The following is a 25,472-nucleotide window of genomic DNA, read 5'->3' as shown; positions in this document are numbered from 1 at the left end:
TTTGAACTGTGATAGTGGTGTCATTTGCTATTTAAACTTATCGCCCTGGCACCATGTCCATAAATCTGCGGCATGATCTGCTGTTACATGTTTTATTTGTTTGTAATGAACCCTATTATATAACTCAAATCCTGCATAACACCACTGGGGTTCACATCTGTGCCGCATCTTTATTTATTAAGTTGTGTAACACCCACCCAACACCGCGTTTTGCATGTTCTAGTTATTTTAATGGAATAATACTGTTCCTGCGCACTTTGCAGACTTTTGCTCGCGTCTTCGCTGTGCTTTGTTTATTTTGCATGTTGCAAACGAGTCGGTCCGACGTCCAGAGAGTCCAGCACGCCGTTCGCATTGAGTAACGTGGTCGTGCCGGCGGCTCTGTTCTTATTTAACTGCGCTGCGACCGCTCCGTTCCAGCTCCAGCGCGGCCGGTCCTTTGCTCGGCGTCTGGGTTTGTTAACCAGGAGGGAGAAGAAGAAGAAGAAGAAGAAGAAGAAGAAGAAGAAGAAGGAAAAAACGCCCCAGAACGCCGCCGCCGCCTCCGCCGCGGTTCCACCTTAAGAGCGTCTCGCGCGCGCGCGCCCCCGCGAGGACTCGGCGCGCGGAGGTCATGTGAGAGTCCACGCGTCGGAAAGTGGGTTAGCGGGATAGACGGAGAGGCGCGCGCACCGAGCGTCCACACCGACACACGCAGCGAGAGCCGCAGGAAGCACGCGTGGATTTTCTCTCTCTCTCTCTCTTTTTAAATCGTTATCTCCCGCCACCGCCGTGGAGCGGTTATTATTGAGGTTATTAATATTGTTGTTTTGATAATGCTCCACTTCGAAGCAGATATCGTACATTCAGCTAGCAGCCGCGCGCTAGCCACTTAACCCGTCAACTTTGCGATTTTCTTTTTCACGTTGTGGATTTCTTCTTCAGCCCAAAGTAAAAAAATGAGAGGTAAGACGAAATGTTTATTTTTCAGACATATAAAAAATAAGTACTTTTGCATTTTCTTTAGGAGTTAAATTTAAAATGAAAAGATGAAATAGATCCGTGTTCGTTGTTTTATAAGGTGCGTTGTGCGTTTAATAGCGACCACGCGTGTCCGAATGTCCCCTGCGTGACTGCCGCAGCTGGGAGTCCGACGGAGGGCATGGCATCCAGCGCCGGCGGTCCTGCGGGGACTGGAGCCGGAGCAGCCATTCCGCGTTATGTAACACGGGGGAGGGGGGGGTCGGTCTGAAACGAGGGGGAAAAAAAATATCTGCGTGCTAGATCACGTTACATTGGACTTTGCGTGGATTTGCGCGGATACTTTGAGTGTGTTTTTTCCGCGACGTTTTATTTGGCGGGAGCGCGTCTCTCCGCGCCCCGCGCTGCGTGTTGTTGTTTTCTGCTTCCAGCATGGCCGGCTGTGTGAGCGAGCTGGATGGAGGAGGAGAGAATTGGCTGTTCTACTGACCCAGTTATGTCACCCAGCATTACGCAGCACGTCGGGGGCGGGGCCGGGCGGAGGGGGCGGGGCCTGGAGAGGTGGACGTGCCTGCCCATGCGGTTTGGGCGCCGAGAGCAGCGCCTTTGCCGGCGGCGCCGAGAAATGCGGCCGAACCAGAACGTGAACTTGAACTTGGCCTTTCTGTGCTTGATAGAAAGTCGTGCGAGCTTTAGTGCGACTGCGTGTCCTTTGCACGTGTTATTATGCATTGGCTTAGCCTGTAATAACGCATTCATAATTGGATCTTTGTATTCTACAAGTGGTTGTAAACAGTCTTGCAACAGAGCTACCACATTGTGCCACTATTATGCTGTGTGCATCACGTGACTCTTATTTCAAGAACATTAAGTGAATGTCCCCAATCAGGGATATAATCCAAAACCATTGTTTGAGATGAGACGAATTGCTTTCAGTTTTGCTGTAATTAGCCAAATCTGGAGTGCGCTGCTGAACAGGTTAAGGTGTGGCATGATAAAGTACATACAAGACGGAGCATGCTCATGTGGGGAACCGAAGGCTAAAGCATGTTGTGTGTCAGACGGGTTTGAGCTGCACCCAGCGATCCCATGTGTGCTGATGTTTTTAGCCGCACCCATTTGAGCAGGGGAGTTGGGCCCCTAATCACCACGTCTCACACAAGTTCCTTTCCCTTAACCACACATATGGTTTCTATAGGGACCTTTACGGTAGGGTCTCCTGTAATCTGTGTTCCTGGAAATTCTGGGTTAAGGGGTTCATGCAGAATAAAAGTTAGACACAGAATGTGGTGGAACCAAGGATCGTTTTTCTGATCTTTAACTGAAATCAAGTCCATCGACGTCTGTGTGCAAGGTGCAATGATTTATTGATAATAATGATATCGTCTGGGTGCGTAATATTATTTTCATGTTATTTGCATCTTGGTGAGGTGGCAGCAACTACCCACCCAGCCCTCAGTGTTCAGTTGTCTCTCTTTAATATCTTCTCCTTTTCTCTCTGTTCTCCACACCCGTAATACACCTTGTCCACAGTCCGTGATTTGTGTTATCAGGATCTTGGAACCGTGTTTTCTACCCAGACCAAACAATCGAATATCCTTACTTGTGCTGATGCGACATTCACAAAAATATATATATACCCTCACTGTGTCATGCCAGTTCAGACGGGCATATTTGGTCACGATCAATTATAATGAGCGTAGTGCTCATCTAAATAAAATTCCACATTCAACTAAGAATATTTCTGAATGCCTCCTTCATAGCCACTCTTTCTTTAGGAATAATTGTATAACCATCAACATTATTAGGTCTGCCGCGGAGGTTAGGTGTAGCTCCACCTGCAGAAACCGGGCAGAGTTTCTTTAAAAATCCTCATGCCTTACATGGCCATCACACACATTGTATTTAAGCTGCATAGGCATACCAGAACTGCAGAGAGTCTTTATTTCTGCAGAGAGTCTTTATTAGTACGGTCCATCCATAATCAGAACAGACAACAGGGCTGAAAAGAGGTAATTAGAGCGGAGCCCTGAAAACCCTGTGTCAAAGGGCAGGACATGCCTTATACATGCCTCATGCCAGAGTTACATAAAGAACAATGTTTACCTCAGTGTCACAGAGAATAGGAGCCTTTCAACATGTGATGGGAGCATAAAAGGCCAGGTCTTTAGACTCATTTCTGACGGCATTGCATTGAGCACAGTTTTACAGGTTTACTTATTTTTTTATTTTAAAATCGCTGAATACAGTATTGACTTGTGAATGATTAACTTACAAAGTGGTTAACATAAAGTTTTTATTTGAAGGACAATTCTACAAGATCATTTAAAGTGTAAGTGCTTGAACCTGAATATCCTCTCAACCTGATAATCTGTTTGCTGCTGCCTGTTGCTGAAAGGTGGTGGGGAGAGAGGACACTTGGCCAGTACGTTTCCTTGCTGCATGTAGTGTGTTTGTGGTTTTTCAGCATTTAATTTCGATCATTTTACGCTGGCTCGCGCAGTAAATGAGCGGTCAGGTGAGCGTTTCGATTAAAAAGCTGTACTTGTTGGGCCCAGGTCTAAATTTCCAAATTTAAGGCCCTGCCCTTTATGATCTCTGATTGGTTTAGAGTAAAACATGGACCTAATATGTGTCTGTTTGAACCACAGGGCATTTTATGGAGAATTTTTTTGCACTCTAGAGCCACGAAGGCACACTTCTGCTGATAACTTGCTCTGCCATTCTGACTTCCCAAGCATAATCAACAATTTTATGCCCCTTCATGGAAACTGTATTCCCTAATGTCAGGGCACTCTCTCTGTAGAATGAGATGCCCTGTCATATTGATTTAGGAAGGGTTTAAGGAATATGACTCCAAATTCCATTGATCTCAATCTGGTTTAGCATCTGTGGTATGTAGACGCCCCATGTCGCCTCTTTACATGATCACATTGGGGTCATGATTTATTATTCATCATGTGGATTATAATGCACATAAATCACACAAACCAGCTCAGGACCATTTTCTCAAGAGTGAAGTCCAACATTGACAGTAGTAAGTTAAAGGTTAACCAGTAGGATTGATTGATTGCTTAATTAACTTAATATTTAGTATTATATACTTAGTATTTATTTAAATCAAGACATAAAGTTTTTGTGATTTGTAGATTCTATATATGTGTATGTGTGGCATATGTAAATCATTATTGGTGAGTCTGATCTGAGTTGTATAAAAACCTTTGGGACATTTTGAGATAGTTTTGTTGGGATTTTGGCAGCACTTTGTGTTTTTTTTTTAATTACACTTCACCAGAACACTGTGCGCCGGGGCCTTGTTGTATCATGACAAGCTGAACTATTAATAAAAACACGTGAGTAGGGTGGTAGTATCCTAGTGGGTAACACACTTGCCCGTGAACCATAAGACCCAGGTTGAAACCCCTCTTACTACCATTGTGTCCATGAGCAAGACACTTAACCTGAGTGTCTCCAGGGGGGACTGTCCCTGTAACTACTGATTGTAAGTCGCTCCTAATAAAGGCATCTGATAAATGCCATAAGTGTGAGTTCTCACAGTGGGTCGGTGTAATCTGATCTATTTCAGAGCTTTCCTGGAATGAAAATGCAGAGGACATGTTCTTTAATCAGTAGCTCAGTTTGTATTTTAATTCTAAAATATGTATTTTAATTCAGGGCAATTTTTTTTTGTTGCCATCATTTGTATTTCAGTGAGTGGTTTATTGTGGTATTAATAGGAATGGGGCTACTTTGCTATAGTTGGAAGTTCCACCTTAAAATATAAAAAAAAGGAAAGGACTATTCAAATGCAGAGCCTTGGTTCCAGCCCACACACCTCCCCCTGTTCAGTGGGAAAGTGTGTCAGTAGGACAGCTCATCCACATGGGCTGACATCCCTGCAAAGCCTGACAGACGTATCCCCCAGCCAATCAGCGGCGTCCGGCTCGGACGGAAGCCAATGGGCAGCGAGAGGGAAAAACGGGGCGGCGCTGCGGCTTCACTAGACTGGCCTACCCTGAATGACGGGGTTTGTGGAATGCTTGCAGACAGCGGTTATATAACTCTGAACTGTGGAAGGGAGGGGGAGGCCAGCGCTCGCGGCGCTACAGATTTTTCCATTGCATGCCTTAATATATCCTGGTCATTGCTTTCAGCTGACGAGCATTGGGCAAGGCACACAAAATGGAGGACAAAGAGTGTTTTTTTTTTTTTTATTATTATTGAATTCAAAGAATTTGCAACATTTATTTAAATATACTTCTTTACTCCATGTTAATTTTTGTTATACAAATGTGTGTTGGCTAGAAACCACTGGCTTTAAAAAAAAATAAAAAAAAAAAAAATTATGTAACATGCACTATAATTCCTGGTATGGACACTGCTGGGGTTTGGATATACAGCAGTCTGCTGACAGACACCTGACTCCAGTCTATTTCTGTCCTCTGCCTTTCAGAGGCAGAAAGGACAGCGACTCTCAGAGAGCTGCTGTGTTGAAAGACTCGCTGGCCTCACCAAGTTTTAATAAAACATTTCACACAATACAAGGTCAAATGGCAAATTGCACCTATGTTGCTTCACCAATAAATATATTATTGTCTAATTAGGTTTTCATAAATCCCAGTTTTATCAGCTGCGAGTTAATAAATAAATGCATATTTAAAATGGATTTTAAATATGCATCTTATGAATGCTGATTCTGAGCTCCAGTGGCTGTCAGGTGTATCGTGTTGTATTTGAAACCCTGGTAGCATGTCTTTGTCCATCAGATCCTCACTACATCACAATACAGCAATGAAAACTTTTAACAGCGACCTGAGTCTGGAGAATAAGAGGCAGATTGATTTTCTGATTAAATCCATTTGAAATGATAGTCAGCTTTTTAAAATCAGCTGGTTAAAGGGCTGGGAATTCAGCCTATTGAATATCTTCAGCAACTGCAGACTTTTTCATGCATGCATTATGGCAGAATTCTGACCGCTGTTACGCCCATGTAACCCAAAACTGTAACACTGCTGTAATAAAGGCAGCAATTACTGTTCACAACCAGAGCCTTTCTGCTCACTTGTTTTATGGTCCTGAATATTTAAGTCTACGTCGATTTTATTTTATCTGAAAAGGACCTAATAAGATTATAAAATATATGTTGTCATAAAATTTCACAATATGAGATTTCTTTATCATTTCTAATGTATATTTAATATGTACCAAGTTGCAAAATTACTAAATCAAATAATCTTCTGGATTTTATCATTTATTACCATTTAAAATGACAGATGTCACGTAGTGTGTGGAGCACGTGGGTTAACCCATTTTCTCTTGCTACTTTTACAGCCCAAATAGAAGTCATACCATGTAAAATCTGCGGAGACAAATCTTCAGGAATTCACTATGGTGTGATCACTTGTGAAGGCTGCAAGGTAAGTTACTTACCACAGCGACAACCAGTAAATTCCAACGCCTCCGTGGGGATATTGGATGAAGAGACCCACAGCTCAGCACTATTACACATAACTCATACATAATCAGATTCTTAATGCTATAACTGTAATAGTTATTAATACTATTATCATTCATAATACCCAAACTATCTTTAGCGTGCTGATCTGAGATCTTCATCCATGTTCTGTCCTCTCTCTTTATGAAGCTGACTGCTAATCAGGAATTAAACTTTGCTGATCAGATTTGTAACTGCAAGATTTGATGAACGTCTCCCCCTTCTCAGGGTTTCTTCCGCCGCAGCCAGCAGAACAATGCGATGTACTCATGCTCGCGGCAGAGGAACTGCCTGATTGACCGCACCAACCGTAACCGATGCCAGCACTGCCGTCTGCAGAAGTGCCTGGCACTGGGCATGAGCCGTGATGGTGAGTGGCACCTCTCCATCGGGTCTGCTGGTGGTTTTCTGGGCTTTTGTTTGGTGTGCTGAAGTTGCTGGTGATGGGCCTCTGTGTTGTGGTCAGAGGCTCAAACACAGCGCCGGAACAGCGGCAAACAGAAACCACCAAAAGCTATACCACTCCACCCTCTCCCTCTTGTACAAAGTCAGCAAGGAACAACTGAAGCACATTTCTGTTGTACCTCCTCACCTCACCTTGTGGTACGTCTAAAAGATCTGACAAAAAAAAAAAAGACACCAACGTTCACTGATAACTAGACATTTTTAAATAATACATGCTGCAGTTTTAAGATGATAAGGCAGGCACTGTTTGGCAGCCTCTTACAACCATCTTCCATATTATATTATACTACAGTAAAGAATATAGCCTTTGGTTTTACATTTGTGAACAAGTTCCCTACTGAGCATATATAATAAAGGAACAGGGAGAGTAAGATGGTAAAATTAAGTCGGTCAGTCTTGTGCAAACAGATTCTTACATGTTATGTATATTTTGACTTATTTGTTGCCAGCTCTTGTAAGGGTGGTAGTAGCCTAGTGGGTAACACACTCGCCTATGAACCAGAAGACCCAGGTTCAAATCCCACTTACTTCCATTGTGTCCCTGAGCAAGACACTTAACCCTAAGTTGCTCCGGGGGGGGGGGGACTGTCCCTATAACTACTGATTGGGTGGTCATGTGTGTGTGTCTGACTTAAAGAATGTTGAAAGCTGAGAAAATACAGTATGGGAGAGTAAGAATTGTGTTAAAAACAGCATTTTAAACACAATTCTTACTCTCCCATACAGTATGACAACAAATAAGTCAAAATATACATAACATGTATAAGGACTGCTGTTTCATATCAAATGCTACCACAATACAACATCTGAACATTCCACTTTGAACTGATCAGTCTCCATGACAACAGAGAAGCTGACCTCCTCACCTCACCTCTTCCTGTTATGTTTGTCAGAAAGTGAGTAGTCTTAAATCATGTTTGAGTGTAATTGGCAATGACACACTGCTCTTCATTTCTCTCCAACCTTTCTACCATCTCCAGCTGTGAAGTTTGGGCGCATGTCTAAGAAGCAGCGCGACAGCCTCTACGCCGAGGTACAGAAGCACCAGAAGTCCCAGTCTGAGTGTTTGGGCGGCAGCATGGTGGTGGGAAGTCTTACTCAGGATGAGGGCGTGGAGGATGTGGGCCACGCCCGCTCTTACAGCAGCGGGGGCTCCAGCACCACTCTCAGTGACCTTGATGACATCACCACACTCCCTGATGGCTTGCTGTTCGACCTGCCGCTCACGCCGGAGGAGGCGGGGGAGTACTGCAACAGCCTGGATCTGCTGGGTGGAGGGGGCGGAAGCGCTGGCAGCAGCTCATCCAATCAGAGCTCGCCTGAGCAGAGCACCCTGGATGCTGGGGACGGAGGGAGTCCAGTTAAACACGAGTACCAGCTGCTGGCTGAGTCTAGTCTACTCACACACACACTGATGGGGGTGCTGCCTGATGACTGCTCCATCATAGAAATAGGTCAGTCTACTGAATCGATGCATCTGAAATAAATACATTCAGAATAAACATGAAATGGTTTTAATGCAATAAATTAGAATAAGCAGTGACAGATGGTGACATCCTGCTCAGTTTATCACAATCAAGCAGCTAAAATGATTTAGAAAATTACTTCATTATATTTGACTAGAGTTGGGTGAGAAGCCCTGATACTGATATTTTCACACAACAGTATATATCGGAATATGTTCTATACTATACCATCTGATTTGAATGAAAGTGGTCTTCAGTATTTGTGAATATGATACAATAATGATGGCGAAAATGTCCAATGTTGACACAATATGTCAGCACTGAAATAATATCAAACTCCACTTTATTGTCATGTCACCATATACAAGTACACAGCAAAATGAGATTGCGAAGCTTTGGAGATTCACAGTGTGCAAAAAGTTATGTACATAGTTATGTAAAAAGTGATTAAGACCAACTGGAAATGACTTTTAATTTCTGAAAGATTCTTGTGTCAGGATCCATGGGTTGGAATTGAATGAAACTGTGTGTGTTTGCTGCATGTTTGTGTGTCCAGAGCACATCACACAGAATGTGGTAAAGTCACACTTGGAGACGTGTCAGTACAGCACAGAGGAACTGAAGAGGCTGACCTGGAATCTGTACACAGCTGAGGAGACACGCAACTTCCAGTGCAAGGTGAGCTCTCCATATCCACACACACGCACACACAGTGTCTCTGTCACAGGCCCATAAGTGTACACGTGATGACAACATTACACATATGGCAGAGATGGAGTGCAGAGTGTCCACATGAAAGATTGAGACACCACCGTTTGCTACACTAGTGCTTGCGTAGTGATGGGGAAGATTGAGGAAATGCTGTTTGTAAGAACATCTTGTCATCACTATGGGCTACTCTCATTTTAAACAGTTTATAAAAACATAATTAAACATTGTGTTTCTGGGTGTATGAAGTTTTTTCTTCTTCTCTCATCTGTCCAGTGTTTCATGCTCACAATACTTTTCAAACAATCTCCCTTATCTTCCACTATCGGTTTTTCACTGTGGCTCCCTCTCCTTCTCACCCCACTTCAGTCTGCCGAGTGGATGTGGCAGCACTGCGCTCTTCACATCACCCATGCCATCCAGTACGTGGTGGAGTTCGCCAAGCGGATTACAGGCTTCATGGACCTCTGCCAGAACGACCAGATCATCCTGCTGAAAGCAGGTCAGTCTACACACACGCCACGTACCGTGGTTGACAAACACACAAATATACACTCACACAACCGGGATTAGTTTCATTACTAATTAATACCGTGTAAATGTCAGAGTCTGTTTCAGTCAGCTGTGGCTTCTGTCATTTCCTGATGCTGCTCCGATGACCCAGCTTGCTGTGCACATGACTCATTTTAGTTTTTCCCCCCTCCAGGCTGTTTGGAAGTGCTGCTGATTCGGATGTGCCGTGCTTACAACCCTTCCAACAACACCATGTTTTTCGATGGAAAGTTTGCCAGCCCCCAGCTCTTCAAAGCTCTAGGTGCGTCAGCAATAATACTTCATTGTCATCAGAGTGCACAATTCTTAGATGTTATTGTTAAGGTCATGATACTCATCATTCTCCAGCAGACCAGTTCTGCAAGAAATTATAATTCATATTCATCTTAAATCCACTGCCAAGATGGTGAACTGGGCCTTGTTTTACTCAGTTCTCCATGCTTTTTAAAGAAGGTTTTTATTCCACACAACAGCACTTAGAATTATTTATTTATTTATCAAGATGTTTTTGATTCAGATGAAAGTATGATTTAAAAAAAGAGATCAAACATTTAAAAAAATTAGGTCAAAACAGTTAATTATACAGTATGTACACATCTTTTAGGCTCAGTATCGGATACTCCTCAGCTGGCGTACATCGATCTATTTATGAATCATGAGGATGTACAGTAGATGTTTTTTTTTTTGTCTGTACTCTTGGCATGCAATGAAATGTAATTTATTGTAAGTGACTCTTGAGGAAAAACATTTGGCTTCTTAAAAGGTCTTGGCTGGCCTGCAGCCCGGAGATTACATCAGGAATATTTTTGAGTCATGACTGTCATTTATTATTACAAGTGCAATGAAAACATTTGGAGAAAGAGATCATGATGTATGATTTGACCTTCTCAATGATATAAATTTTACCCTTTTGCTTGATGAAGCCTCTTGGCAAAGCTTCAGTGATCATATCAGTGCTAGTTTATGTTTATATGTACATTCTGTAATGTCCTGAATTCACATGATGATACTAATCACATAAAATAGTGGTGGGAACCAGATCTAATGTCTGGGAAAGGTGGAAAATGATATAAATGGGAGCCCTCATACATAAAATCTGTTTATCATGTTTTTGTCTGTAGGTTGTGATGACCTTGTGAATGCCGTCTTTGAGCTGGCTAAAGGTCTGAGCCGCATGCAGTTGAAGGAAGAGGAGATGGCTCTCTTCAGTGCCGCAATCCTCTTGTCCCCAGGTCAGTTCAATAGTGTAAAGGAACAGAGAGGTGAAGTTCTACCTCAACCAAACGCCACTTCTGACCATTTTTGAACATATGTGTTCAAAGATTAAATGAAATGAAAGCATTATACTTTTAATATAATCATGCAATTACATATAACAAAAAAGTGAACCAACATTTTATGACACTGATGCAGATATGAGCTTAGTATTAGTTTGATGACTTTTTAGCCTGAACGACTCAGTTCCTGACTGAATTGAATTGACTTTCTGCCTAATGAAGATGACTGATGGGTTGGTGTATTCTACCCAGTTGATACATTTATTTGTCAAAGGGAAGCATTAGATGGAGCTGCCTAATGTCCATGTCATAAATTTAAACATGATTAGTGACAAATAAAGATGACTGAATGTGTCTGGACCAGAAGGCTAGGCCTGTGGCTGGACACAGGACACCACCTAGAATTAGCCACCAGCAACATGGAGGCTAGACAGAAGTACTCAGCATTCAAGAATAATGTGATCTGTTATTCAGGACAGTGATCCAAGTTGTTCCCACTGTGTGACTTGTCAGCAGAGGCCTCAAAGGTGACCTCACCTCAACTTGTAGGCGCTTCTGAAATGTGAGATTTACAGTGAGGGGAGACAATACACCTCTTTGAACAACATTTGGGAGTCTAAGATTGCTATGTCAGTGAAAGTTGATCATTTTGTGTTACTTATCATACTTTAAAATTCAAATATAAATAAATGAGTTGGGAACATTTTTAGGATGATCAACTTTTTAATTAATTCCAGTTAATTCCAGGAAGTTAAATGTTTAATATATAGGCAGCTTTTTCTCAGCTGTGTTTAATTTGACTTTCAGACCGACCATGGCTGACCGACAGTCAGCAGGTGCACAAGCTGCAGGAGAAAGTGTACTTGTCCTTACAGCACAGCCAGCACATGGGAGGAGCATCTCCAGAGAAGCTGGAAAAGGTAGAAAATAACACAATGCATGACCATTTTTGGCAATATATGATGTAGCTCACCTGATTGTGGTCATATATATATATATATATATTTATTTATTTTTTTAAATCTCCCAATTTTATCCTACTCGTTTTGCCAATTCTCATGGCCTTTGATGTATATCATTCACAGACGGAGCTGACGATAAAGGCTTTTTATTCTGTTTCAATATTTAAAAAAAAAAATAGCTGTGTTATAGATGTAGCCTTTTCACGCAAGATCTTTACAGTTTGAGTTAAATTGTGTATATATGTGACTAAATGAGAAATATAACATGTAAAGCATATCACATATATAATGTGGCTTTGCTGACATTAATGAGAATGCTGTGAGTCAAACTCTACTGGAATTGATTGCTCTGTTGTGGTTACTGAGTTTGCAGGAGGAGCTCAGTGAGCAAATAAATGCTCAGATCTTCTGTCTTTTGGTCTCTCTCACAGATGGTGTCCAAGCTGCCCCAGATGAAATCCATCTGCAATCTGCACATTGACAAGCTGCAGTTTTTCCGCTTGCTTCATCCAGAGACAGCGTACAGCTTTCCTCCGCTCTACAGAGAAGTGTTTGGCAGTGAAATCACCTTCCCTGATTCCACAAACAGCTAAATCTGAAAAAGAAAGACTGAGAGAGAATGATGAGGAAAAAGTTAGGGATAGTGAGTATTGCAGAGAGGGAGACAAAGAGTGCGGTTAGGGTTTAAAAATTTTTAAATCTCTGGAGAACCTCAGATAACCAGCAGCAATTCAAAGACAATCCAGCAGTTCCAACTCCTGTTACAACTACTTGTTCCACCACCACTCACTTTTTTTAGCAGGATGACATCCCCAACCAAGCTTTTTCTTTTGTCATCACAAATCTCAAGGCATGAGGCGAACACGCAGCTCTCAGTAGCAAGTTTTGAGATGGTGACCAGACTCTTCTCCCTCCTCATTCGAATCATGAATGTATCCCACACACAATCAGCACTTTTTCCCCTTGAGAGAGACCGAATGTACATATTGCACTTTTGGTCTGATGTAGCGCTTTATAAACCCCATAGTCTAAGCTTTTAGCAGTTCGTACAATCAGCATTGGTGCCCACATTTTTTTTTTTTAACCAGTGTGAAGGGACCAAGATCACCTTTTGACATTTGCTTAGAGAATTTTGCATCTGTGCCACTGGCCTGAGCATCAAGAAACATACACCTATTTAGAGAATCACATGCAAACACACATATTCAGCACTTATTTAACAAACACATGCACATTTGTACAGGCACTTGTTTAGTGTTGGTGCTGTTTCTATTTTTTTGGTGATCAGTCATGATTGCAGTGTGAATGAAGCCGGTGATTCAAGTGCTTGGGTTTCAGCACTCTTTTCTTGACTTGACAGATACTGTGCAATGGACCAAAATATGTTAAAACAGACAAAAATCTAAACTCTGCAACTCATGCCAAGGGCAAAAACAGGAACATTTGGGTAAGATGAAACAAGTCAAATAACAAGTTATGAGATGAAGAATGGGGCATGACCGCATCCCCTCCACCACCAGGACATGACACAACACTAAGGATCCAACATGAACGTAGCTTACAGGGCAAGAACTGCAGAGGAAGCAGGAAGAACGGAACTAAAGCAGACCTGCCCATGGCTTTGGTGGTGGACCTGGACACAGTGTTAGGGGTGGAGTCAGTAACCTGGGAACTGACACAGTGCCAGCAAGTCCTAGCCAGTATATATATCATGTTCTGAATTCAGTTTTTACCATTGTACCGCCTTCCTGCCATGTATCCCATTTTTTTACCTCAGTAAGAAGTTGTAAAAACCAGGCACTTGTGTATGCTTGCTTCATTCAAACTGCAATCCTGAATACTCAATGGAAAACCTCAGTCCCATAATCCTTTTCCCTAAAAATGCCACTTAGGTAAACTTCTAAACTTAGGTAAACTTCTAAACTTTAATTTATACGTACGTTTATAAATAATTATTTTAAATAAGAATGTATATAAATAAGTATATATTTATCAAGTGAGAGGAAGAGAGAGAGAACACAGCTTTGTAGAAAGAGGATGACCAGATTCCCACAGTCTGCTAGTATTCCAGGAAGGAGACCTAAACCAGGAGGAAGCTGGACTGTCCTGATTGAAGCTGTTCACAGAAGCATTTTCTCCCCTGGTCTTATCTGCTTGTTGAACTGGGTCCTCAGGGTTTCTGCTATGTGGCTGCAAGTTTAGACTGCCTTCAAAAAACTTCTTCCACAGAGCCAAGACTGGGATGTGCCCCTGAGGGAACAAGCAGGGTTTTTTTTTTTTGGACTTGAAGGTGAGAAGATGGGAGAGCTGCATCCAGAACTGATGCAATGCTGTTTGAAAGGCCAAGACAATTTCACAAAAAACAACAGGAACAAGCAGCAGTACTATGATGTATAGTAACATTTCCCATGGCTCTGTTGGGTGGGGCGAGATGGAGGGTGCTTTATTTACCAGCAGGGAATCCAAAAGCATGGAGCCCATGTCCAGTCACCACCATCAGACTTGGCCAGATTCCTCCATGTAAAGACACTAATGGATTTGTATTATTTTGTACATTGTGTCCCCTGTCTCTTTAGCCTGTTTATCAACTTAGTGTCCATCTCTATTCCTCCTTCATGTACTTTGGCACTACTTAAAGTTGACAGAGATCTCAGCTACCCCTCTGAGTTTGTATTTTCGGTAATGGAGCGACACTACATGCAACATATTTAATTCAGTGGATTTCAACCCTGTGAGCCATGGTTTTAATTCCAAGTCAGACTAATTACTTGCTGATTAATGACGGTCACTGAGTCTGATTACAGTAGTGTTGGAATAAAAACTTTCTGGCAGGGAATTGAGAAGCACTGCATGTAAATGGGGGAATAATGGTATTAATGTGCACATCTGATTTATTACCAGCAAGAAGCGCTTATATAATTTTACAGAAATTCCCATGTTCACTCTTGCCAACGTCAATTATGTTGTTTTTTTTTATTTTTCATGTGAATCAGGAATTAGTCCTGACAGTAGTGAGATATTCCACCTGGGGTATGTGTGGGAAGGACAAAATGTTTGGGAATCACTTGCAAATTCTTATTCCCTTCAAGCTTTATGTGCTGTAAAATCCATGAGAGAAGCATTTTTTTTGGGGGGGATTGTGTTTCACCAAAAAAAAAAGTTATAATTCTTAGGGAATCCATCTCTGATGCTCATTATTGGAGCATCAGCCAAGCGTAGTCACTCAGGGAGATAGCTGGTCTCTGTCTCACCCAGCCTCACTTAGTTCCACACTTTGCACCGAATAGGAGACCCTTATCCTTAATCACTGTGCCGCACAAGTGTCAAAGACCTTTTTCCTTTCCTTTTTTTTTCTGCATATATTACAGGATCTTTGAGCCTGAATTGTGTAAAACATAGAAATATATATATATATATAAAATAAATAAAAAGGTTAATTTTATTCTTTGAAATGAATGTTAGTTTTGTTGTGGATTTATTTTATTTTTTTTGTTGCCCTATTACAACTATGTCTAAACCTCTTTTGTCTGGTAAAAGTTGATTTATATTTTGGATAAAAAAAAAATGTATAGAGAACTACCAAAAAGTAGAATGTTCCTTTACTCCTGTTTTGTCCAAAACAAATGTATAGGAAGTACAGTATACTATTAGTGTAAAAATGAGTTACTCCGTTCTATTAATCTTGTACAATTTTGTGATGTAAGGAATGTAATAAAATGTTTCTTTTTTTTTTCTAATTGAAAGTTGGTTCTTTTTAATCGCCGCTGCTGTGGTGGGACCGCGCCGGCTCCCCTGTTCCAATCCAACCAGCCTAATTAAAACCGGGAGTTCATTAACGTCCTGATGCAGCACGTGGCAAGATGGAGGAGGCCCACCCGGGACCACCCGGGCCTGTTCACGTCCGCCCTTTCACGAGTGGAATCAATGGAGCGAAGTCAACCTTCTCGCTGCCTCCCAGTCACGTTTGAAAGCGCAGCCGAACAGCGGTGTGCGCGGTGAACCGCGACGTCTCTGCGGGGGGGTTAGACGTGAACCGCGACGTCCCTGCGGGGGGGTTAGACGTGAACCGCGACGTCCCTGCGGGGGGGTTAGACGTGAACCGGAAGTGTTCGAGCGCTTTGAATTTTTGGAGCCCGCGGCAGCAGGAGCCTGAACCCGGCGCTGGAGGTGGAGACGCGGAACTCGCGCAGCCCAGAGACTGCGTGCCGGAGAAAAAGTCGGTTCAAACGCCACGAAGAGCATCCGGCAAAATTCTCTTTCATCCCCGCAGGCGAACGAGGCCGATGAGTAACGCAAAGATGTCGGTGGCCGGGTTGAAGAAGCAGATTTATAAAGCGACCCAGGTGAGCGAAAGAAAGCGCTTCGTTTCGTCCTTTTCTTGTCCGTGTAAGTGTAGACATAGTTAAAGTACCAGCTGCGTTGCATTCTGGGCATTTAACTCGTACCGACGACTGTTGTCGAAAGTTGTTCAAACGTACAGCGCTGTCATATTATTATCCAGGCTGGTCCCCTTGTGCTGTGAAAGTTACTCGTATACATTTTCTCGCATTATACTTCTACCTGCTTGCTTTTTTGGGGGGATTTTTACAATTCAGAGTAAATAATTTCATGCATCGTCACCAGAGGGCTGGTGCTTGTGGTTTTGGAAATTGGACCAGCCATATAAAGTCAGGAAGTTGCTGTTTATCCTGAGCCTCTCCTCCCCATGTCAGGCGGTGTATGCACCACCTCGGTAAACAAGAAAAGCTGTCCTCGGATCAGTTCCCGCTCGGTAATTGCCAGGATGACGCTCTTTTTGTTGACTCGTTGTGCGCTAGAATGTTATTTTGGCTCCACGTCACCCGTTCGGCCTGAAGAACCTGCCCCTGCCGAAAGGCATTATGGCAGGCTGGGTCTTGTGATGACTTGCCACATACCTCAGGCCGGGACGAGGAGATCAGCAGACACCCCCGTCTCTCCTCGGTGGTGCTGTGGGAGCCGTGTGGAGTGGACACTCCACGCGGTCCTCGTCTGTTGGCTGTGGAATCTGTGCAATGCAGCAGTGACTGGACTGGCACTGCTGCCTCGGGGGTTCAAATCGTTCACCCGGGTGTTTCTTTCTCCTTTTTATCTCGCCTGTGTTTTTCTTCGACTTAATTGAACTGTATGCGGTTCAGATGCTTGGCCTGCGGCCCTTCTGCCTCCGTTGTCGCATCGTAGACAAGTTAAAAGGAAAGCCTTGTTGACATCTTTTTCCATTATTACATCTCCCTCTGTCTCTCAGTAGCCTTCAAGGAAAAGCCAACATTTGGTTTCTTGTAACACACCTTGAACGCATTACCGTGCCCTGATTTTAAACACCTGCCGCGGAGTCACATTTACCAAACGGCTGGTTACGAAGAGAGAAAGTGGGTCATTCTTATCCCACTTGACCGTATACGAACTCCTTTATTTATTTTTTTTAATAGTGCACAATTTGTTTGCTCAGTGAGTTTAAGCCTTGTGCACATCTGCACCGAGTTACGCTGTTAAGGGTTATACAATGGGGCTATGATTTAACCAGCCTGTCAGTCGACATATGTAGAGCACCGCCGCTGACAGCGAGCAGGCCGCAGATCTGCACTAAACATGATATTAACACGTCAATTATGCCAAAGTGGGCATCATTTTGACCATGCGGTTTTATGTCGCACAAATAATACAAACCATTTAAAAAAAAATACAATAAGCTGGTTGCATAGGTGTGCGCATCCTTAAGCTAATACTTTGTTGAAGCATCTTTTAATTTATCTGCAGCATTCAGTCTTTTTGGGTAGAAGGTTGTCTGCACGGCGCTTCTTGACGTCCATGAAAAGTGTTCCAAACTGGCCAGATGGTAAGGACGTTGTTTATGCACAGTCCTCTTCCGGTCACCCCACAGATTTCCTACTGTATTTAGGTCTGTGCTCTGGCCGGGCCATTCCAAAATGTACATTTTCTTCTGGCAATTTGGATGTGTGATTTGAGGTGTTGAAATGTGAAGTTTCTCTTCATCTTTCTAGCAGATGTCTGAAGGTTTTGGGCCAGAAGTGACTAGTATTTGACTAAAGCCCCAGTTCCGGCTGTGAAAACCTTTCCTCCTGATGGTTACCTTTCAACAGGGAGAGCTATTTGATGCTTTGCAAGCGTCTGTGAACTTTTTTGCTGTAGCAGGTAACTGATTTCAGGAAAGTCCTGCTAAGACAGCTGCACTTTATTTGGGATTCACCAGAGTCTCTTTCATTGATGGCGGGCGTGAACCCAACAAGAGAATGCTGTAATTAAACCACAAGGCGCTTCAACAGTATTAGTTCAAGGGTGTGTAGATTTCTGCAACCAGCTTATTGTACGTCTTTTTTTTTTTTTTTTTTTGTGTTTTGCCCTTAACAGTTTTAAATTAATGTGACCTATATCCCACACATAGGTGTCACGTTGTGGTGTCATTTTTACATGACAGAAACCTGGCATTTTAACAGAGGTATGCACACAATTTGAATCCACTCTAAATATTTAGATGGTTGCTATAGATAAAAAAATGCATCCTCAGATTATCTGAAGCAGTCATCTAACCAATGTCAAAGCTGCTCATATTCTTACATATAATCACACACACACACACACACCTTCCTGCTCTCAAACAGCCTAATACATCTTGACTGTTTTAACACAATCTTTAACCAAAAGTAGTTTGTAGGGCTGGATGAAAAACCTTTTTCAATTTTTCAGTATTTTTTTTCACTCACTGTCCCATAAAGAGGGCAATAAACTACAGCATTTAACTGATCCTCTTTCAGGAGCGACTTACAATCAGTAGTTACAGGTAGTTGGAGCAACTCGAGGTTAAATGTCTTGCAGAGGGACACGATGTTCGTAGGCTTTGAACCTGTGACTTTTCTGGTTACTAGGCAAGTGTATTTCCCTCTAGGCTACAGCCACCCGAAGAACAAAAGTTAACTTTTCTTGCGCAAACACACACATGCTGCTTGTTATCATTTTCAGTCCACTGACTTTTTTTCTGTCTTATTAATCTAAAACCTCTTTGTCATGCTGTATTAAATTCAGTCTTTCACTGTATATATTTACCCCCAAACTAATAATAATAATGAAATCATTTTCATTTGATTTGCCTTCAGAACAGTGTGTTATTTTCTTACTGTGTGTCTTTATATGATATGTGTTTACATTGTACTAGAACTATTGTGTACAGTTTTATATTTTACTGTGCATCTGCTGTCTTGCTCCAAATTCCTGTTAACAATACCGCAATATCACTGAACTTGTACAGTGACAACATGTATTAATGAACGCTTACACCTGTAACATCACAGTTTCACCAATAAGACATTGTTAAGACTAGTAGATTATTAATCAACAAAATGTCTGTTTATTTGGTGTTTGGTAATGTGTGGTTATGGTTTAATTTGAATTTGAACAAGTTATGTTGTATAAGAATGACCCTTTGTTTTTTTTAATCACCTCTTTTCCGGAAAATTCACAGATGATGAGTGAGAAGGTTGGGGGCGCTGAGGGAACCAAACTTGATGAAGATTTCAAAGAACTAGAGAGGGTGAGTTGCTTGTGAAAGTTGATGCCCTGGTGTCAGATTTTTTAGGGATTTGTGCTGCAAAACTAGTTTCCGTGAATGACGAAACATTGAGCTTCTGAAGCGTATCTAGTTCCAGTTTCATGTTCATTTAATTAAAGACTGCAAGGCATATCCCCGTGTATTTAACTCTCAAACAGTTAGTTTCTTCTTTTGTATTCTTGCAAAAATTAAGATATTAAATGATATTCTTCATGGTTATACTTACAAACGAAGTGATTGACAACTGTGGCTAGAAGAGATGGGGTACAGCCGACAAAACAGTATCTCATAGGTACTTCATCAGCTCTTGTTTCCACTCTGGCTCCCAGAGGTATTTTGTCTCCTTTTCAAAGGAACAAGAGGTAATGGAGCCATAGTATCTATGTTTTTTTTTTTTTACCATTCAGTGTTTTTGTTCGGATTGGTTTGCTTTGTCATGACCTTAAATAAGCTCATTTATTCCAAATAGGTGTATGTTTATATTCATAAAATGCAGGCACTCCCTTTTTGATGGCAAATACTCATTAAAAGCTAAGCAGACTGGCATCTTATCACCACTATTAAGGCTTTAAATTACTCTGTTTTTTGACAGAGGGCGGACATCACAACCAAAGCCATTGTAGATGTTGTCACAAAAACAGCAGATTACCTGCAGCCTAACCCAGGCAAGACACCGCAAATCCTCACTCACCACCTCTCCTGTACCCTTATACCTCTCCTCTCCCTGTCCCCTGTCAGGTCCAAACATCAAGCTGCACTCATCAATATTCTGCTTTTTGTCCCAGCATACCGTGCAAGGCTGGCCATGCTGAGCTCTGTGTCTAAGATACGAGGACAGACGGGCAGCAATGGGTACCCCCAGTCAGAAGCGCTTCTGGGAGACTGCATGTTGAAATATGGGGGTGAACTGCCCCAGGACTCCAATTTTGGTGAACCAAACATCCTACATATATGTATATTTTTCATATTGTAAGATTTGTTTATGGTGTTTATTAGATCTGTAACTATTGCTACATTTTTGTAGGCCAGCTCTTTAATTTGCTGTGCTTGATTTTTGCTATAGGGGGCGCTCTTCTTGAGGTCGGGGAGTACATGAGGAGACTGGCTGAAGTCAAAGACTCTCTGGACATTGATGTCAAGCAGAACTTCATGGATCCTCTCCAGTCCCTTGTTGAAAAAGACTTGAAAGACATTCAGGTGAATGTGATTCAGGCGGATTTTTTCATGAAAATAATCATTTCCAGATTTTGAAATTTAGTACTAGGATTGAATTCAATGTTTTATCATTAAATTGAATATATTGTAAATACTAACAAACAATTAGTTTCTTATTTGCTTAGTTGTGCTTTATTGCCTCCTCAGCACCATCTTAAAAAGATGGAGGGACGCCGTCTGGACTATGACTACAAGAAGAAGCGTCAGGGTAAGATCTCAGAGGATGATGTGAGACAGGCGCTGGAGAAGTTCCATGAGTCCAGAGATTCAGCAGAGACTAGCATGCAGAACCTGTTGGAGACAGATGTGAGTTACTGAACATACACAGGCATTATCATAATGAGGTATCCGTAATCCTACAGCCTAATATTCCAAAGATCTGACACAGATGTCAGACTACAGTAATAGCCTCTAACCGCTGATTACACATGTGAGTCCAATGTCATTTTTCCCTAATCCCAAACATGGCCATGTGTTCACAGGCATCTGCAAACAGACATGGGCCATACTCTCAAAAATCCAGAGCACAGGCTCTTTCTGTCACCACCACACATTCACATGCTGTTCTGAACTTTCTAATGAGCATTGGAATTGAATTTCTGGATTATTTCAATTTAATCTGCATCCTGCTGTTAACAATCATAGACAAACTGAAAACAAGTGGGCCAATGCATCTAATTCATTGAGGATGTGATAGATGTAAAATCTTTTGGTTGGCAGGTAACGAAACAGACCCGTAATTGGAAACCGCCAAAAGTGCCACTGAGCAAAGCACCGTACCCACACACTGCGCCTGTCATGGCTGCCCACTTCTCACCGAGTGTGGTGGTTAAAAGCAGAGGATACATTTCATTGTGTCAACGTGTGCTGTGCTGCAGTGTTTCACAATGACAATCACTTCTTTTTCACTTTAAAATGTGATATGAAAGTTCAATTTTGCAACGGATGGTCTCACAAACTTTGTCTGTGTGAGGCAGAAATTATGATGTTCTGAGCATTAAGAAAGAGGAAAGCGATGCAGACAGGCCTGTTTTAATCCAGCAGTAATCTTCCCCCAGTAGCAGTATGAGAGTCACTCATGGTGGAACGGTGGCTGTTAACAGCAGTCTGCCATTGACCTTTGTGCTGTAAGAGAGGAAACGGTAGGTGGGAACAGAAGGCTTGGACCGGTGATGAACCCTGCAGAAAATTAGCAGTTGCCTCCGTGGTAGCTGGAAATTTATACCTCTGTAGCATTGCGTGCGTAAGAGAGGAAAGGGGGTGGTCACGTTAGCAGTGACTTGACTGGAATAATTTATTGTGGCATCTCACTTTACATGGGAAAATGAATTATGTCTTGTCTGCTGGCAGCCATGTAATTAAGTTGGAATAAAATATTCAGTAAAGTCCTGTGAGAGTTGTTGTCTGATTGATGGTTGGGGTGGAAATGAAGCAGATTTTAAATTATGAGCACAAATGAGGGCTGCTTTGTGTTTCTTTTTACTTTGTGGTCCAAGACCTTCTTCTGGTTTAAGTTTTTTAACAATGTGCTCTTACTACTGACCTTGATATTAAGTTTACAACTATAAGCATTACAAAAAAACAGATATATAAATCCTATAATCTAAACAGCACTGTTTCAATTTAGCAAAATTGTTATTTAATCTGCATTATATTCTTATTTCAGGGATGTAGATCAAGATGGGACAAACCATATTAGGATCAGATTAAACATGCTGTCCTGAAATGACCCTGATATGACCCCTGTCCTTCACTGGACCACTTTTATCCTTCCTGGTAGACCCCACAAGATGTGCCTTTTTAACACAGATCCTTCCTCATGCCCTTCTGGAGGAGGATGCAGGCTCCTGTTAGATAACTGGTCAGCAAAGTGGATCAGAAAGTGATCCATTTATTGTACCCATTTCAGTACCCATTTCACTGGCTGGTGCGGTCACTTGCTGCTTTTTATTGCCATTGTCTCTGTTCTCTATGTCCACCATGAACAGTACTGAATTTGTGTGTGTGTGTGTGTGTGTGTGTGTGTGTGTGTGTGTGTGTGTGTGTGTAGATTGAACAGGTGACCCAGCTTGCTGCTCTTGTAAACTCCCAACTCCAGTATCACAGACAAGCCACATCAGTTTTGGAGGAGCTGACGGAGCGAATGAAGGAAAGGTTGGCAAAGCATTTTGTCGAACTCCTTTTCTTTTCCTTTCATTTTCCATCCAAACACAACCAGTGAGGTAAGCGTAGGCCAACTGGGATTGTGACAGCTCTGACTGGGCTGGGCTGGGCTTGGCGTGGCTCTTATAAGGCTGCTGGAAAAGAGAATTAAGGGTTGCCTGCCAATGGATTCACATCTGTGGTTAATGAGTCCGTTGAAACCACGACTGTGCCGAACCAAGTTCATTCAGCCTCAATCCAGATCAACACTGTGCGGTCTGAGATCTGTTAATTTTAGAATTTGATTGGTTGGAGATGTGAGTGAGGAGTATATGAACCAGCCTTTCAGAACAAATATGAGTGTGTGAGTTTCCTGATAACCTCTCTTTTGACCAGTCATGTCATCATCTTTCGTCCTGCAGTGCTGGTGCTTTTTTCTTTTCTGTCCTTTGCATAAATGTTTTTAATATTTGTGTTGTTTTTTTTTATAAAGAATGAGTGAGGCAGAGTCCAGTCCTCGTCAGAAATCTGCTCCCAGACGCAGGTTCTCTGCTGACTACAGTCAGGAAGACTCTAACGGAGGCCACAGGAGCCCATCAGCCAACCAGCCAGGTGAGCCGGTTTACACAGTTAAGCATGTGAGATCTGCTGCTCCATTCATGTTTTACTATTCTTCTGCTGTAATCTTCTCTGCACATGGGTGTGTGTGCTTGTGATGTATGTAACAGAGGTTATAGTCTCTGCTGAATGGCGGTGGTTGATTTAAAGTCTAGCTATACAGGGGAGTGACTATCAGATATGGACTACAAAGCACTGATATAAGTCGGTCTGGTCAAGATCATCTGCTAATAGCTGTAAAGTACACACAGGCTTTCAGTGAGCTGAGTGCACTGGTCCCATGCTGACATTTATTGAATTAAAGGTGTTAATACCTGTAAAACCTTGTTTTCCTGTGGCTTCAGCCCCTCCTTCCTCCAACAGACGCTCCCTGCGCCAGCAACAGTCCTGTGAGTCTCATGTCCTCAAAAGTGGGGAGTGGGGGGGATTTGTAATTACTTAAATTGGTAATGGCTTTTTTAGTTTTTTTTTTTTTTTTTTCCTCATGGTGAACTTTTTATTTTATATATTTTTCAATTAGTTAATGGGTTATCCCAAAAAAAATCTTATATTGGAATTATGGGCCGTTCACTGTAGCAATTGGTAAGAAAATGTACCAGTACCTGCTTGAAGCAGCCATTTTTTTGAAAGTGTATTCATAAAACATCATGAGAGTGCTGATGTAAAAAAGCCAGTATTTACTGTTATGAATTTCAAACTTGTCCAAAGTCAGCACTCTTAAGGTGATTTTTATAAATACAGGTCCTTCCCCAACTAACCACCTTCTATCTGACTGGGGTTATCTTTTCAGGTCATGTGATTTAGGGGAAATGCCAGTGGAAGCTGTAACTTGGCTCTTCGAGCAGGACATTCAGTCCCTCCCTCACCTTACAGTGTGACATTTTTTCTTCTTATCCTCTTTTCTGTCCCCCATAGTGACACAACAGCCATGCTGCAAAGCCTTGTACGACTTTGAGCCAGAGAACGATGGTGAGCTGGCCTTTCAAGAGGGCGACATCATCATATTAACCAGTCGGATTGATGAGAACTGGCTGGAGGGCACGGTCCGTGGCCAATCAGGATACTTCCCATGCAACTACGTGGATGTGTTGGTGCCACTGTCACATTAGAGGTGGTAGAAGAGAATGGATGAAGGGAACAGAGAGATATGGCTCTTGTTTTGACCCCTGATTTCATGTTGTTATTTGGTAGATCACTGTTGAGTTATATTTTTAAGGCAAATCCCAGTTGCACATAAAAAAGATTTCACTTTTTTTTTTTTTTTTACTTTTTGTATGTTACAAGCAGGTTGTATTTTTAGGCCATGTTACTAAACCCCATTCCCACTTAAAATTAAATATTTCTTTATATCTTTTTTTCTTTTATATATATATATATATTGTATGCACCAGCACATCTCTCTTCTCTGGGTTCTGACAGCAGGTGTCCTGCTGAAGATTACGTTGTTACTGCCATCTTGTGGACACATTATATCCTGCAGAAGGGTGACGTGAATTAATCCAACATTATTGTTTTGGGAGAATGGTCTATCTCTGTTCGCAATTCTTGTATTGAACATGCCCAGACGTTCTCTTCTTAAGCATATGAGTTCATGATATGATCAGATCATTATATTCAGATCCATGACATACATATAATCATGGGTTGGTTGAAATGACATCTTGGTCTGAATTTTCTGCTTTGTTCCATTTGAGCTGACCTCATGTGAAACTGTCTGGTTGATTTTGCTCTGGACAGGCAGCAGGATGAGGCGTAATCCCTGTTTTTTTATTTTCAATACAAATAAAACTTAAATCACGAATGAAAAGTCATGCACTTCAAGGTTCTGTTTAATCCCTGTATAGAAAAATGCTGTATCACCATTTTAAATAAAGTTTTAATCTTGTATGGGTTTTTGTCTCGGTGGATATGCACGCCCATTTTCATAATTGTCGTTTTCCTTCAGCAGCATAGCTGATCTGCTAAGTGCGGTTTTTATGAATATTATTTAAAAAGAACATTTAACCAAATAACATTTTATGTAATTTCAAT

The 25,472-nt window shown here is 42.0% G+C and overlaps 2 protein-coding genes across 5 annotated transcripts; both read left to right on the top strand.

Annotated features, from left to right (window-relative positions):
• Positions 1-239: 239 nt before the first annotated feature.
• On the top strand, positions 240-15,616 carry rorcb (RAR-related orphan receptor C b). The gene is made up of 10 exons (XM_028976972.1): positions 240-945; positions 6,292-6,377; positions 6,683-6,824; positions 7,900-8,373; positions 8,942-9,063; positions 9,463-9,595; positions 9,800-9,907; positions 10,767-10,877; positions 11,730-11,842; positions 12,316-15,616. Exons 1-10 carry the CDS (start codon positions 939-941, stop codon positions 12,475-12,477), a joined length of 1,458 nt encoding a protein of 485 aa, XP_028832805.1. The 5' UTR covers positions 240-938; the 3' UTR covers positions 12,478-15,616.
• A 237-nt stretch (positions 15,617-15,853) lies between these two features.
• On the top strand, positions 15,854-25,326 carry LOC114788825 (endophilin-A2-like). Of its 4 annotated transcripts, XM_028977744.1 has the most exons (10): positions 15,859-16,227; positions 19,380-19,448; positions 20,059-20,131; positions 20,252-20,395; positions 20,530-20,663; positions 20,829-20,987; positions 22,732-22,835; positions 23,317-23,435; positions 23,786-23,830; positions 24,357-25,326. In XM_028977744.1, the coding sequence occupies exons 1-10, from the start codon at positions 16,168-16,170 to the stop codon at positions 24,548-24,550; spliced, it is 1,101 nt and encodes a 366-aa protein (XP_028833577.1). In that variant the 5' UTR covers positions 15,859-16,167; the 3' UTR covers positions 24,551-25,326. The 4 variants fall into 4 exon arrangements, with proteins under 4 accessions (XP_028833575.1, XP_028833577.1, XP_028833576.1 ...); XM_028977742.1 differs by having other exon boundaries at positions 15,854-16,227; positions 20,059-20,395; XM_028977745.1 differs by lacking the exon at positions 23,786-23,830 and having other exon boundaries at positions 15,866-16,227.
• The last annotated feature ends 146 nt before the right edge of the window (positions 25,327-25,472 follow it).

Source organism: Denticeps clupeoides, chromosome 4 (genome assembly GCF_900700375.1).
Source record: "Denticeps clupeoides chromosome 4, fDenClu1.1, whole genome shotgun sequence".
In the NCBI taxonomy this organism is placed as follows: Eukaryota; Metazoa; Chordata; class Actinopteri; order Clupeiformes; family Denticipitidae; genus Denticeps; species Denticeps clupeoides.
Note: the sequence above shows the minus strand (reverse complement) of the source record. Positions and strands in the feature narration are given on the sequence as shown.

What these genes read in the sequence shown, in the direction of transcription:
- LOC114788825 (XM_028977742.1), top strand. Translation starts at nt 16,168, where the DNA reads ATGAGTAACGCAAAGATGTCGGTGGCCGGGTTGAAGAAGCAGATTTAT. An exon ending in AGATTTATAAAGCGACCCAG is followed by an intron (nt 16,228 to 19,379) that starts GTGAGCGAAAGA and finishes GAAAATTCACAG; the next exon opens with ATGATGAGTGAGAAGGTTGG. An exon ending in CCTGCGCCAGCAACAGTCCT is followed by an intron (nt 23,831 to 24,356) that starts GTGAGTCTCATG and finishes TGTCCCCCATAG; the next exon opens with TGACACAACAGCCATGCTGC.
- rorcb (XM_028976972.1), top strand. An exon ending in TCACTTGTGAAGGCTGCAAG is followed by an intron (nt 6,378 to 6,682) that starts GTAAGTTACTTA and finishes CCCCCTTCTCAG; the next exon opens with GGTTTCTTCCGCCGCAGCCA. An exon ending in ACTGGGCATGAGCCGTGATG is followed by an intron (nt 6,825 to 7,899) that starts GTGAGTGGCACC and finishes TACCATCTCCAG; the next exon opens with CTGTGAAGTTTGGGCGCATG.